The 16,679-nt window shown below is 36.9% G+C and overlaps 1 protein-coding gene across 1 annotated transcript in view; it reads left to right on the top strand.

The window, feature by feature from the left end:
* Sbf (SET domain binding factor) overlaps positions 1 to 16,679 on the top strand; it is a 540,931-nt gene that overhangs the window by 392,913 nt on the left and 131,339 nt on the right. The window contains 1 exon segment of the mRNA XM_090386505.1: positions 10,751 to 10,927. Within this exon segment, the coding sequence (XP_090242631.1) occupies positions 10,751 to 10,927 (177 nt within the window).

The raw sequence follows: 16,679 nt of genomic DNA on the forward strand, positions 1-16,679 counted from the left end.
AAAATGTAACTTTAATCAGATATGACTTCATAGCATATATATCTTTTGTTGTATTGTTAATTTCTCAAGACCTACAAGTTCTTCAGTTACATTCAAATTTCTGTCATTTGTTCTAATAAAAATGCGTAATTGAGCTATGTCACAAATATCCTCTGCTTCATCAAGTGCAAGAAAAAAATAAGAACATGTTGATACATAAAATTTTTGCATGTTATAGTACAAATTTTATGATGATTTGTCACTTTAGTTGTGAGTTCTTCATTTCATTTTTTACAGTTAATCATGATAATAGGCTACAGAGAATTGTTTTTTCAGTAGTTTGGTTGTTAAGACATTTTATTTTAAACTCATCTTGATTAACACCCCACCATTAGAAAATAAATGTTGTTTTTTTCTTTGTGGTTGATAATGAAATGTGTTATTCAATGAGCTGTCAGTTTTTCAGAATTCCATTGAAACACTGATTTTTATTTTCAATGTTTTTTACATTGTTCTGTTCCTCACATAAATTATAACTATCTTGTGTAATAATGAAAGTTCTTTGTCATTAACTTTCAAGGAAATTACACCCAGTAGCTTTAATCTCAAATTCATTGTACCAGAAGGCATGATTCTTCCATGATTGTGAACAGTCGTGGACAAAATGCCTTCTGGATAGATTTCCATCTTAGGCCAACACTTGAGATTATTGCTGCAACTGAGGTTGCTTGCAAAGATGAGATGGCATAAAATCACAGGGTTTTCATGTTTCTCAAGGCAGTGAAACTCCTAAAGTTTTCTACTGTTTGTTTAATTTTTCATTTGATTTTGTTAGAGAAAAATTGTCTACGTGCTGCCCATTTTATTTCATTTTATTGTAGAAAGTGATTAAAATAGTAAAAAAAAAAATTATAAATACAAATAATTACATATAATTTTTAATACTTATGAAAAATATTGTATTTGACAGCATATAAGATGCATAGGTATGTAGGATGCACCTCCATTTTAGAAAGGAAAAAAGTTTTAGTGTATTTAAGCATTTAATATTCATTCTAATGTGTATAGTAGAAAAAAGCTCATCCCAAACATGTGATCAGAACAGCAAGAAAAATACTAATACTGTATAATAATACAGTATATTTAATTATTATTATTAATTTACTAATACAGCAATAATACAAAATAATACAAAAGAGAAATAAAAGAATCTTAGCTAAATTAGAAAATATTTTATATGAAGCAAACTACCACAGAATTGAAAATGAACAAAAAGGCAGTGAGGAAATGGTAAAAAACAGTGTTCTGCAAAGGGAAAGTTCAGTCATTTTGAAAACCAAAAAAATCATCAACTTCAAATCCCAAAAAATCTTCCTCGCTAACGTTGGTATCACTGTCTTCAAATAACGCAATATCTTCAATGCCATCAAGGGCATTACTAATTCCAGTCTTCTTGAAAGACTTTATAATTATTTTGCCACTTATATTTCTTCAAGATTCCTTAACCCATTCATACACCTGTGCAATGGTGGGCCTGTTCATTCTTCCTGTGGGTGTGAGGTTGTGATCGGGTTCTCCCATCCATTTGTTCCACTGTTCTCATATTTTACTTAAATGGCTTGTTTATGGTCGCATCTAAAGGCTGCAATGGCTTATCAGTCCACCAGGAATGACAACTACTTGTGAATTCAATTCCCTTGCCCTCTGTTTAATGATTTCAATTTTATCGGCTCTGAACTGTTCCCAAATGAGAAGAGATGGTTTCCTTAAGGGACCACCAGTATGGCTTGCCCATATTTTTTGGAGTCATAAATTCATTCGAGATTCAACCATCCTTTTGGATGAACATGAAAAAATACACCTTCTGGAATTTTTTCCTTAGATGGAGTTTTTCTTTTAAATATTAAAAATGGTGGTAATTTTGTGCTATCAGCACAGCAGGCCAAAACTACTGTGTAATGTGTTTTCTCATGCCCAGGGGTTTTTATTGACACCATTTTAGACCCTTTGATATTCACAGTTTTGTTGGATGGGACATCAAAAGTTAGTGAGATCTTGTCCATATTTCCTATTTGGCCAAGTTCAAAAGAAGTTTGTTTTTGTGCCTTTATTACAAATTTATGGAATTCCAGTATTTTTTCTTCATAATCTGCTGGTAATTTTTGTGCAATTGATGTTTTTGTACACATTGGTAAACCATGCCTTTGTATGAATCAGTAACACTGACCTTCCGTTCCAGAAAAATTCAAAATTCCTCGTCCTTCTGCTAACATCTTGGCCTTATACATAATCATTTTGGTAGAAACACGTCTTCCTAAATTCCTTTCACCTACTACCTACTTTTTTACATCTTCTTCAAGTTCTGGCCTATGTGGGACAGAACGACGAAAGTTATGTTTACTTTTTTTAGCAGCTTGAAGTTCTCTTTCTTGCTTCTGTCAGACGCATATAATTTTTCCTGTATGTGGTGGCCCAAAAAACTGCAGCTCTGTTACCATGTTTTTTAGAATGATCTGTTACATTTAGTTTATATCCGTTAGTGTAACTCAACCTCTTTTCTCCTGCAGCCATTTTCTGAGGGTCAACTGCCAAGATTAAACAGTATTGTTAGGAAACGGGGTTCTGATTAAAAACAATTGGTATACAATTAACACTGTTCATTATTTTATTTCAGTCACCCACAATAATTACAGTTCATTGTCATGATTATAGTTACTTCACATACAATTAAAGTACACTGCCGTACATGGAGACACACTCAACACCATGAAAGCACGCACAGAACTAACTGGCCCGCCGGTTGTGCCACCTTTTAAAGGATCGGCGAACTATTGAGAAACCTGGAAAAGAATTTTGAAGCTTCCATCAGCTTCTAAGGCTTTTCCTGTGTTTCCTGGCTTTAAAAACTTCTTGGAACTGATTCCAAACAACTCTGCAAGTCCAGAAGTACCCTAGGGTGTCCAGTTATCCTTCAGAAACATATCTAAAGTATGCAAAAATTTGCTTTCTTGACCATTTTTATTACAAAATTAAAGAAACAGAGGGAAAACCTGCCATCATGATTATAACATTTGTAAACTTTACAGAGAAAAACATTGAATTCGCCACAATTTTTTTCTGAGAAATAGCCATAACTGCTCCATACCACACTGGCCATGTCACACTATAGCTTCAGTAGCTTTTGCACCAGAAAAACAGAAATCAACCAACCAATCCATATTACATAGGGTGATTCTGAATACGTGCTACCTAAAATGAAAGAACTAATTTCTCTCCTTTTGGTAACCATACACGATGTTTATAAAAGAAATTATTGGCAACATTTTACACACATGCAGAACAGTGGCTGTAAGTTCACACTTACACAGACTCATACTTACCGGTTTGTTTGTGACGAAGCCATAATGACCTAGGTCCAAAGGAAGTGGAGTATAACATCATTGGTGGCACGCTTACACAGAAACACTTAACAGACTCAAGCTTACCAGTTTGTGACAAAGTTGTAGCGACATATTCCTTTTGAACATGTTTGTTATAATTATTTATAAGGCATGTTGAAAAGCAAAGTACAGTCAGTCCTCGTATAACACGTGTTTGCACTACACAAATTCGATCATACACATTTATAAATAGGGGAACGATATCTTATATAACACAAACCGAATTCGCTTATGCACGATTCGCCTTTGTGTGTACAAGAAATGGCAGTCGAACGCGGAATCACCCCAACCGAACGCAATATGGTAGGAATGAAGAGAAGATTCTGAAAATGTATTTATGTGTTTTAAATCAGTGAAGGGGAAACACATTTCACCATAATAACGTAAAAACCAGCACAATTCCAGCTATCGGTATAATCGCAGATGCAATTGGATCGAGTTTACTACCAGTTTATAACAGATTCCACTAGCAGAAATGCAACTGGAAATTGTTTTTATTGTTTTATGGTGGTAACCCCTAGAAATGTGCTTTAGTAAAATGTGAAGTGCTAATAGTGTATCTCTGCCTTTACGGTGTTGTTTATTCAGTTGCTACATGCGCGCAGCTTTGTTTATGGGTATCAAGCGTGCCTCCTCATTTTGTAATTGTGCTTTATTCCCTAAAAATGAGTAAAATACTTAAAAGGTGTGAAAAGGAAGAGTCCTGGTGAAGACACTGCAGATTCAGAGAGAAAAAGGAAAGCGATATTGATAAACAGAGGCGGACTGGGTCAAAAATTCTTACCCGGGAAAATTTGTAGTGGCCTCATACTAGCGTTTATGGCCAAAATCACATCGGCCAGCGGTGTTTCCCCGGTAAGGCTTATGGCCAGTCCGCCTCTGTCAATAGAGAAAAAATATGAAATTGTGAAACGCTTTGAGCGAAATGAAAGACCATGTGATATTGCACATGCTACAGACCTAAATGAGGCAACGCTGAGAATGACAAAGAATGCGGAGAAAATAAAAACAACTTTCACAGCAGGAACAACTCAGTTTAATTAAAATCCATTAGATTAAGACACAAAGAATTGGAAGAGATGGAACAGCTGTCATCTGTTTGGATAGAAAATCAAACAAAAAACAAGTTTGCTTACGATAGAAGCAAAAGCATTAGCAATATTTTATTACGTAATAGTCGTAATAAAATACTTTAGTATTTTATTACGACTATTACGTAATAAAATACAACAGGCCCTATTTTTCCCATAGGGCCTGTTGTTTATATTGCACGATTTTGTATTGCACGAGGGTTTCTAGGAAGACAACTATCGTGCTATACGAGGACTGACTAACAGACTCAAGCTTACCAGTTTGTGACAAAGTTGTAGTGACATATTCCTTTTGAACATGTTTGTTATAATTATTTATAAGGCATGTTGAAAAGCAAAGTATATGAAATAATCTCCACACATCGGAGGAACTGAAAGCCAATATACAGAATGAAATTGCAAACAACCATTCAGCCATTACAAAAGTGTGCCATCAGTGTGACGCACATATAATCTGCACATATATTCAAAAAAAGCAGGTGGACATTTTCAACATTTATTGTTATTTTTTATAATTACTTAATTACATAGTCTGATAGAAAAAGAATTAATAAATTTTAATGACTGATGTTTAGGCTGCATGAATTTTGGATCACCTTGTATATGCATTTTAAGATGGAATGGGTTTTCAACTCCATCCAAATTCTTACGTTAAAGACCATAACTGATAGTTAATGATCATAACTGATTTAATCTATCAGTGATAGACCATCACTGATAGATTAAAGAAGGTTGGTTAATTAAATGTGAATAACACTAATCAAGTCAAGTGGCTTGTTTAAATGAATTTTATTGTGTAAAAAAGTATCACATTAAGTTTAACTCCCAGTACGACTACTTTTGGGATTACTTATTCATTAATCATCAAGCTTAATCAGAAAAGATATGATAGCTGTTCTTAACTTTACAGGATAGAAAGGTTAGGATGTTAAGGATGGTAAGAACACAAGAAAGGTTAGGATGTTAAGGATGGTAAGAACACAAGAACGGTTAGGATGTCATTGTGATGAAAAGTAGTGTTTCAATACTTGAAGAACTGTACTTGTCTTAGACACAGCAGAGTTATATAATGTCACAAGAACCGTGCAAAAAAAAAAGGATATGAATTATTTTATGTTATTATTTCATGTTCATAATATTTGTTACATACACAGGCAGAATTTTTTTTTTTTTTTCATTGAAATATATTAATTTCAAAATATTTTTCATAAATATCGATTTAATTTGGCATTGTTAATAATGACAGAAATTTCCTGCAATTAATGCCTCCATAAACTTAAATTTGTCGGAGATCATTTCATTTCTATTTCATGAAATTTTTCTGAAGCTTTCTTAAAACTTCAGAAATACTTCAGATATATTAATTAAAAATTTATTATTTTAAACTAATAAACTTTTTCATTAAAACTAAAGAGTATATTGTGGCCAAAAAACGCAGTATTTGCAAAATTTTCAGTTTTTAAAAAATTTAAGAAATAAAATTAACTGCTCAAGCACAATAAAAAAAAATTTAATTAACCCCCCCCCCCCAAATACAGTGGTGCCTCGCAATTCGACTGTAATCCGTCGCCGAATTAGAGTCGAATTGTGGGTCAATATTTTCAATATAAGTTTATGGCAAATTGATTAATTCATTGTCAGAGAGAAATACACAATATTATTGACTTTACTATATTCTACCATATAACAAACAAAATTACAAAATACATAATGAGTAGGTACATTTCATTGAGCCTTAGATGTTGGAAGGATGTTTTATTTATCTTGTTCTACCCATGTATCCTATCCATTTTTCTTGTAGACAAATGCATGGGATACATATAAATTAACATGTGACACAGAAGCCTATGATAGATATAAGCTGATCTGTAACCAAGTTAGGCGCCTCCGTAGCCAGGTGGGAAGGAGCAGCAGTGCGTAGCACACGCTTCTTGATTAGACCGGGGTTCGAGCCCGTCACCACCAAATACGGAGGATGCGGAAAGGTCAAGGAATGACCACCGCATATTCCGGAGCAATATGGCCTTAGTTGCTAATGCTCCTAAAAAAAAAAAAAAAAAAAAAAAAAAATGTAACCAAGTTACAAAGGAGGTTAGGCAGACGAAGGCAGATTACGAGAAATCTTTGGCAAAGGATGCAAAGAAAAATAGCAAAGAGTTCTTTACTTATGTAAACTCTAGAAGGAAGAGGATGAATCAGATTGGTCCACTTGATATCGATGGTTCAGCTGTTGATGATTCTGCTCAGGTAGCTAACAAACTAAATGAATATTTTGCATCGACATTCACACATGAGGAGTTATTCAGTGAGGGGAATGCCAGAGGTGTATTCAACTCTAGCAGTAACCTAGATAATCTTGTAATAACTGAGGGTAAAGTGGAGGAGAAATTGTTGAAGATAAACACAAGAAAGGCACCTGGGGTGGATGGGATCTATCCAGTTATATTAAAGGAGGCAGCAAAGGAAGTAAGCAAACCCTTAGCCATAATTAAGAAAGCTTCCTTGGACTCAGGGGAGGTACCCATAGACTGGAGATGTGCAAATGTGACCCCAATTCACAAAGGAGGATCAAAGGCTGACACAAGTAATTATAGACCTGTGAGTTTAACTTCTGTATCAGGAAAATTAATGGAGATACTGGTTAAAAAAGCACTGCAGGATCATCTAGACAAGACTTCAGTTATAGCTCGGACACAGCATGGTTTTGTTAAGGGGAAGTCTTGCCTGACCAATTTGATTGGATACTATGATGCAGTCACAAAAAAACTGGATGCAGGGAATAACTTTGATATTATATACTTGGATCTTAGAAAGGCTTTTGATACTGTTGCACAAGGAAGACTGCTGCACAAATTGGAGCAGTGTGGCATTGGAGGCAAATTGCTGCTATGGATAAAGGGATGGTTGAGTGGGAGAAGACAGAGAGTGGTAATCAATGGACACTGCTCATTGTGGACTAATGTTATTAGTGGAGTCCCTCAGGGTTCAGTATTGGGTCCATTATTGTTTTCTGGATTTATAAATGATATTGATGATGGTATATCAAGCTTAATGTCCAAGTTTGCAGACGATACAAAGGTTGGCAGGGTTGTTAAGGACACTACTGACACTATGCTGCTGCAACAGGATCTGGAAAGGTTGAGCAGATGGGCTGAGAGGTGGCAAATGAAGTTTAACATTGACAAATGTAAATTACTACATATGGGAAACAGCAACCCCAGAGCAACGTATCAACTCTGTGGTACTACACTGACAGTGGTAGAGAATGAAAAGGACCTGGGGGTAATTGTGCAGGCAGATATGAAGTTCTCTGTGCAGTGCAGACGGGCTGCAAGAGTAGCTCATGGTGTCTTGTCAATGATATACAGGAATTTTTCTTGCAGGGATAAGGAGGTGATTATTCCCTTATATAAGGCAATGGTTAGGCCACACCCTTGAGTACTGTATACAGGTCTGGAGGCCTCATTTCAAGAAGGATGTAGAGCTGCTGGAATGAGTAGAGAAGGGCAACAAGATTTGTGAATGGAATGGGTTGCTCTTACGAAGAAAGGCTTAAGTTTTGCAAATTAGTGTCTGGAGACTAGGCACCGGCGAGGTGATCTGATAGAGGTGTATAAAGTCTTGAATGGTTTGAGCATGCTCAATGCCGATGGGATTCTTCCTCTTGCTCAGAATAATCACCTGTGAGGGCATTCAGATTGAGGAAAGACAGATGTAGGATAGATGTGTGGAAATATGCCTTTAGCCAGTGGGTAGTTGGTTGGTGGAACAGACTTCCATCCCTTGTTGTGGAAGTTGATAGCCTAAATAAAATTTAAGGCTCAGCTGGACAGGTATTTTGAACGAACGGATTGGTGAAATGGAAGTGGTTTTTTTTCCCTTTGGCTGATGCTGCATAAGCTCGCTTTCTGGCATCATATGCCTCTACTAATGCTAATACCCCTTCTCTTCTCCTCTTGGCTTGAATGGGGATGAGAAATTGATCAAGGGTGGACTGTCTCTCCCTCTTTTACAAGATAGCCTTGAAGTGATGCATAGTAGTGTTGTTAAACAAGTCTGTCATTCTAGTTACAACAGCAGTGTTGGGGTGCCATTTTAAACAAGCAGACTGCACCTTCTTCCAATGGAATAAAATTTCTTTAATGGTAGCTGTTGGCATCAGCCCTTTTTCCCTGTCTTCTTCTTCTTCTTCACGTGAAATTTCCTTTTCTCTCTCTTTTGCTTCCTATTCGCTGGGTGTTTTGAGTTCTTCCCCGGTTAGTTCGTCATCGTGATTCTCTCCACAAGCTCTTCCACATCAGCCTCATCAACTTCTCCTATGTCGAGGTTCTCCGCCGTCGAAATGATTTCTCGCATGGCTGCACTGTTGTCATCCCAAAAAAAAGGAAGGAACAAGTTTCTTCCATGATGCACAAAGGGTCCTCTGTGTCACTCCCTCCCTCCCAGGCAATTTTAATAAAGGAAATGACATGAAGAATATTGAACTCAATCTTCTAGAACTCCTTCAGTGTCTTATCAGAAGAATGAGTCAGGTCGAAAAGCTGTGAAAACAAAGCCTTGTTGTAAAGTTTTTTAAAACAGGCAAGTACTTCTTGATCCATGGGTTGGATCAGTAATGTGGTGTTTGGAGGCAAAAACTGGACTTTGATGAAATCAAAGTCAATTTCAAGAATGTTTGCCAAGTCCTGGGGGTGGGCACCAGCATTGTCAAGAATCAGCAATGCTTTCAAAGGTAAATTGTTGTAAATGAGGAATTTTTTTTATGCTCGGGGCAAACTCCTCATAAATCCAATCTTTGAAGACTTTCTGTTCTACCCAGGCTTTTGCATTGGATTTCCACATCACTGGTAGTTTGGACTTGTTGATATTCTTCCCAAAGCACTGAGGATTTTTAGAGTGGTAAATGAGAAGTGGCTTTACTTTAAAGTCTCAACTTGCATTTGCTGCCAATAACAAGGTAAGCCTATCTTTCATAGGCTTATGTCCTAGAAGCGTCACTTCTTCTTGCGTGATGTATGTTCGATTTCGTAAGCGCTTCCAAAAATAACCCAGTTTCATCCCCGTTAAAAATTTGCTGTGGCAAGTAGCCTTCCTTCATGATTAAATCTTCAAAAACTCTTCTGCAGCCTTTTTATCTGCACTAGCTGCTTCCCCATGTCTGAGAACACTGCGGATACCTGTTCTACTTTTGAATCTGTGAAACCACCCACGACTTGCCTTGTATTCATCAGTTTGATCTGAGCTATGTCCTGGAATTTTCTTCTGCAATTCTTCAAAAATTAACCTATCCTCCTCACAGATCATTGCCTGAGTTACTGGATCTCCTTTCATTTGTCTTTCTCTAATCCAGGTAAGAAGCAGCTTTTCCATTTCTCCATTGATTAAAGATCTGTTTCTGTCAGAAATTGTCATTTCTCCAGCGAACACCCTAGCACCTATAATCTTGTCTCTTTGTTGCCAAAAAGTTGCCACGGTTGACCTAGGGACACCATACCCTTGAGCTACATCTGTAATTGTTCTACCTTTCTGCACTTTATCTATAATTTCTTTCTTCTTTTTTATGCTCAACCAAGTGTGTTTCTTTCCTGAATTATTCCGCTGTTCACTTCTCTTTGGACCCATTATCAAATTTCACTCAAAAAATAAATAACTGCCAAAGCACAAAATTTTTTACTTTATGAGAAATGCAGAATTATAAATTAGCACAAACAACTCAAGCAAACATGAACTCGGACTACGATTAGCTATCTTTGAGGGTGGCTAACGTAGCTGAACAATTGTAGGATCTATTCCCGCTTTATCTATCATTGCTCCTGCTCTTTAATACCATTGGTTAAAATGTATGAAGCAACCGTCACTATTTAGTGCTATTTAGTAATGTTAAATGCAGCTACGTAGTCCAGCAAAGAATTCTATCCTGCAATATCATGTAGTATTTGCACCGGCCCGCGAAATCCGACTGTCGAATTGCAAGGCACCACTGTATTAAAGTTAGAATTTGGCACTTTGTCAGTCTCTGCAATATCACTTGTGTTACAAAACAGGGTGACACTACTGCAATTAAACAAATAACCAGATTTTATCAGTATTATTCACATTAAATTAATTCATTACAAACAACCACATTACATTCTTCTCTCAAAACATTAAAGACTGGTTAATTCTTAATATAGAATTATCACAGAAGTTCTTTGACCTGGAAAATATATTTCAGTAGTTTGATTAAAATTGTTTTCTTAGGGCATAAAGACAGAGTCCTTTCCTAACTGTGACTTCATTCCAGTGGACTTCTATGAAGTGCGCCACATCAAAGCTAGTTTTAAGAAGCTGCTTAGGGCTTGTGTTCCTAGTGCCCCTGTTACAGATCCAGATCAAAGCTTTTTCAGAGCAGTAGAAAATTCCGAATGGCTTAACCAGGTAAATAAATTTATACCTTTTAAAATAGGGAAATCAAGTCCTTAAAAAAAAATGTGCAACTTTATGAAATATGTTCCTTATGCATATACCACATAAGAAATAATAAAATAATTAATAAGCAAGTACAGTCCATTCCGGTTATTTGGAACACATCGGGACTAGTGCATTTTGGCCTGATTAAGCGGCTGCCCCAATTATCAGAAGTTTCACGTAAATAGTTAAAAATACAATGTACACTCCCCCCCTTTACAATTGGTTCACTGTACAATCAAATCACGTTATGACGAACTCACCATAGTAAAGTACCGTTCACTATACGATGTGCAGTAAGTGCCGGTCACTGTGATCATGTTTGTGAATTGAATTTTAATTATATTAAACAGAGATTCTAATTAGCGAAAATAGGAGGAATATTATCCACAGGCTATAAAAGCAAAGATATATAAGCAGAAATTTACCCTTTATTACCTTACCAATTAAAAAATTAAGTGATACGTGAAAATCCGAAGAATATACGTGATAATCGGAATAATTAATACGTACTGTAATATGTACATACAAACTAGCTGACATTTCTGTTCACTGACATTTATGGGTGGGGGTTAAAATTTAAAATAGTAAAAAGATAAGCAATCAATAACAAAGAACATGGCACACACAAATTGCAAGTAACAAAAAATGTGCAAGTGAGAATGGAGTAACGAGTTACAAAGCTTTAAAAATAGGAATGAACAGAAGATCCGAAAATTAATTTTTTTATATGATTGAAGATTTCATGGAAGTGTAAACACATTTCACCATAATAACCCACAGAATTCCAGCTGTCGGTGTTATCGCAAATTCAGTAAGATTGAGTTTACTGTCCATTTCTGTTAGTGAGATCTATCAATTTTTTTTTATTGTTTTATGGTTGTGACCTCCAGAATTTTGACCGAACTACGTGGTACTGTCGGAGACAATCGTAGGGTAATCTCCCAAATGCTGTCCCAATTAAGCGAAGTAAACCCTGGCTATTTTCTCAATTGGTTTCTGTTTTTTTAAGATTTGCTCCAAATAACCGGCTGTCCCGATTAACCGGTGGCCCAAATAACTGGAATCCACTGTATATTGAGTTGTGTTCCTAGAAACCCTCGTGCAATGCAAAATCGTGCAATATAAATAACAGGCCCTATGGGAAAAATAGGGTTAGGTGCTGACCACCCAAGATTGAACACACATTTGCAACCAAATCATTACCAAACACAATAAATAATGGTAATAAAATACTTGCGTATTTTATTGTGACTATTACATAATAAAATATTGCTGATGCTTTTGCTTCTATCGTAAGCAAACTTGTTTTTTGTTTGATTTTCTATCGAAACAGATGACAGTTGTTCTATCTCTTCCAATTCTTTGTGTATTAATCTAATGGATTTTAATTACACTTTGAGTTGTTCCTGCTATGAAAGTTGTTTTTATGCATCTTTCTAATTCTCAGCGTTGCCTCATTTAGGCTTGTAGCACGTGCAATATCGCACGGTCTCTCATTTCGCTCAAAGCGTTTCACAATTTCATATTTTTTCTCTATCGACAGAGGCGGACTGGCCATAAGCCTTACCGGGGAAACACCGCTGGCCGATGTGATTTTGGCCATAAACGCTAGTATGAGGCCACTACAAATTTTCCCGGGTAAGAATTTTTGACCCAGTCCGCCTCTGTTTATCAATATCGCTTTCCTTTTTCTCTCTGAATCTGCAGTGTCTTCACCAGGACTCTTCCTTTTCACACCTTTTAAGTATTTTACTCATTTTTAGGGAATAAAGCACAATTACAAAATGAGGAGGCACGCTTGATACACATAAAGCTGCGTGCGTGTAGCAACTGAATAAACAACACTGTAAAGGCAGAGACACACTATTAACACCTCACATTTTACTAAAGCACATTTCTGGGGGTTACTACCATAAAATAATAAAAATAATTTCCAGTTGCGTTTCTGCTAGTGGAATCTGTTATAAACTGGTAGTAAACGCGATCTAATTGCATTTGCGATAATACCAATAGCTGGAATTGTGTGGATTTTTATGTTATTATGGTGCAATGTGTTTCCCCTTCACTGATATAAAAAACATAAATACATTTTCAGAATCTTCTCTTCATTCCTATCATGTTGCGTTCAGTTGGGGGTGATTCCGTATTCGACTGCCATTTCTTGTAAACACAAAGGCGAATCGTGCATAAGCGAATTCGGTTCGTGTTATATAAGATATCGTTCCCCTATTTATAAATTGTGTATGATCGAATTCATGTAGTGTAAACACGTGTTATATGAGGACTGACTGTATATGTATATGTATATATGTTTGCATTAATATATTGAATAAAGTATGCATAAATGGATGTGAAAGTTACACAAAATGCCAGTAACTAGAAGAGTGAAGAAAGTAGAAAAAGAAGTTTAGTAGGTTTGTGAAAGGTGAAAGAATGGTTTTTTTTTTTTTTTTTTTATGTGAACCCCAAACACGAGAGGTATTAGAACCTATAGTACTTCGTACCGTGCTTGGGTTTGAGGTTAAGAAGACGAAAGAAGATATTTGTTGACATTGGACTTGAACTTCTGTAGATTGTAATTTTCAGGAAATACGTATGAAGGAAGGTTGTTCCAGAAAACGGCAGTTGAATGAATAAATGAGGAAGATGAAAAGTTGGTTCTGTGGGTTTGAAGCTGGACAGTAAATTGATGTTGGCTAGTGGTGGCACGTGTTCGGACTGTTTTGAAAGAGAGAGCAGGAATTATAGAAGCCAATTCAGAAGAACAGTGCCCATGGAAGTATCTGTAGAAGAGGCATGTAGCAGAAAACAGTGCGTCTATGAGAAAGCGAGTGGAGAGACTCTGTTAGAGATGAATCATTAATTAACCTAATTGCCCTCTTCTGAATGGAATCAAGAAGCCTGAGAGAGGTTTTGGGGGCACCACCCCAGATGTGGGAACAATATTCCGTGGCAGGGCGGATTTGCGATTTATACAGAGTGAGCAGCTGTTTGGAAGAAAAGTATCGTCGAGAGCGAATGAGAAAACCAAGTTTTTTAGATGCAGAGGAAGCAATATTTGTAATGTGCTTGTGCCAGGAGAGATTAGAAGTCAGGGTAATCCCGAAATGAGATATATCATTTTGCCTAGAAATCGGAGTGTCACTAAAGATAAGCATAGGAGCAGAAGAATCCTTTTTGCGAGATACAAGACAAGACAAGACTGAGATTTAGAAGGGTTGAAATCAACTAAGTTGTCTTGGCCCCACTGGAGAATTACCTGAAGATCGTCATTTAAGGAATTGGTAGCAGATTTTCGAGAAGTTGAAGCTGATTGAGCAGGACAAGGTTTCTCAAAATGGAAAGTTGAATGCAATGTGCTATCATCGGCAAAACTATGGATAGGATTTCCATTCAATGGAAGAAGGTCATTGATATACAAGAGGAAAAGAGTGGGGGAAAGAACTGAACCTTGGGGGACACCGGCATTAGTGGAGAAGTTAGAAGACAGAGAGCCATCTACCATCACCCTCAGTGAGCGATCAGAGAGAAAACTGGATAACCAATTACTAAAAACAGTTGGCAAACCATAAGATGGAAGCTTGTTTAGAAGACCTTTATGCCAAACACGATCAAAAGCCTTTGAGATGTCAAGAGCAACTACTTGTGTTTCACCGAACCTTTCCATTGAATTAGTCCATAAATGGGTAACGTAAGCCAGAATATCACCAGTGGATCGACACTGACGGAATCCATACTGGCGATCGTTGATCAGACGGAAGGTTTCTAGGTAGTTTAAGAGTTGGTGGTTAATTGATTTCTCCATTACTTTAGAAAGAGTAGAAGTAATTGCAATTCGACGATAATTCTATGGGAGGGATTTGTCGCCCCTTTTAGGAACTGGCTGGATGTGAGCAAATTTCCAAGCAGAAGGAAAAACACCTTTGGAATAAGAAAGTGAAAAAAGGCGGCAAAGAATAGGAGTAAGTTCAGGAGCACAGGTTTTGAGAACAAGTGGAGAAATACCATCAGGACCTGGAGCTTTCTTGGCATCAAGATTCATCAAAATCCTTCTGATATCCTTTTGTCGGAAGACCACAGGAGGCATTGAATGGAGCATGTTGGGAATGGTGGGAGGTGTTTTTCCAAGATCATTAATACATTAGCTGGAAGAAAAATGGGATGCTAGCAGGTCAGCTTTATCCTTGGCTGAAGTGGCAACAGAACCATCTGGTTTGGACAGAGGTGGGAGCAAAGATGGGCAAAAGTTGCGGCCAATAGGTTTGGCAAGAGACCAGAATGCTCGGCTACCATTAGGGCAAGAAGCAAGTTTTCTACTCTTAGCCTGTTCAAACTCTAGTTTGGACTGATTAATAACTGCTTTACAACTGTTGCGAGCTTTGGTGTAGGCAGAAAATGAAACTGAAGAATTAGAAACAAGCCAATTACGATATGCAACATTCTTCTCTTGGACAGCCTTAGCACATTTATTGGAAAACCAAGGTTTAGATAAAGGACGAAATTTTAAAGTGGAGTGTGGGATAAGGGATTCCATTCCTGCAAGAATAATTTCACTGACACGATCTGAGCAAACGTTGACATCAGAAGTTTTGAAACAGTAAATCGGCCAAGGAAAAGAAGTCTCGCAGGTCATCCCATTTTGCATTCTTGTAATGGCAAACAACACGTGGTTGGGAATAGCCATGAGATAAAGGTTCCATTGGAGAAGAGACATTCACCAAGTTGTGATCTGAAGTGCCTGAGGGACCTCTTTGACTGTGTACTTAGAAGGGTTGTTTGTGAGAAAAAGATCAAGCGTATTGGCTGTATGATTAGGATCGTCCGGTATTCTTGTAGGTAAATGAACAATCTGTGTTAGGTCATTAGTAATTGCAAAAGCCTCAGCATCTCGACCTGCTGGGTCGGTGTGACTAGAAAACCGAAGCCAGCTGGAGTTGTGAACATTAAAATCACCAAGGAAAATTACTTCACTGTTAGGAAAGTTGGACTGGAGAAAGTCAAGTTGCAAAGAGAGGAAGTCAAAGAGCTGCAAGTGATTAGTGGAGTTGGGAGAACGGTAGAGACAACAGATGAATTTGACACAATGAGGTAGAGAGATTTTGAGCCAGAGAAGATCAAAGAGAGGGATTCCAAATTGCCAAGTCTCTGACAGGGAATATCAGAACGGACATATGCACAATTACCACCTTTGAGGCAAAAGGAATCATACAGTGAATAATTTGGGCATCTGAGATGAGCAGTAGATGAATCAACCGATAACTGAGATTCTGGTTATGATGAATTAAGAAAATTATGGGCTGAGTTACCAAGCCAATAGAAAGTGAAAGAACTATAAAGTAAAATTAGTACATCAAAATTCTAATAAAATAAAAATAAACAATAAAGTGCAAATAAAATGAAAAAATTAAAGTAGTATAGCTGTCATCAGATATGGGGGTAAACATATTTAGAAAATGGTCAAATATAGGCAATGCTTGATCTGATGTCAGCTGAAATAAATATTGATACATGATCAGGTATTTCATCAGGGGACTACACCTGACCATGTCTCAGGAACTGCGTTGTCCATACAGTATTAGAATGTGCTAATTTCATTTTTGTTGCTTTTTGGCCTTTCACTTTTCTTCTACTACTATGGCCAAGTATTCTAACGCAGTTCCTGATACATGGTCAAGTGTAGACCCCTGATGAAATACCTGATCATGTATCAATATTTATT

The sequence above is a fragment of the Mastigoproctus giganteus genome, chromosome 12, assembly GCF_048544385.1.
Source record: "Mastigoproctus giganteus isolate SK-2022 chromosome 12, ASM4854438v1, whole genome shotgun sequence".
NCBI lineage: Eukaryota > Metazoa > Arthropoda > Arachnida > Uropygi > Thelyphonidae > Mastigoproctus > Mastigoproctus giganteus.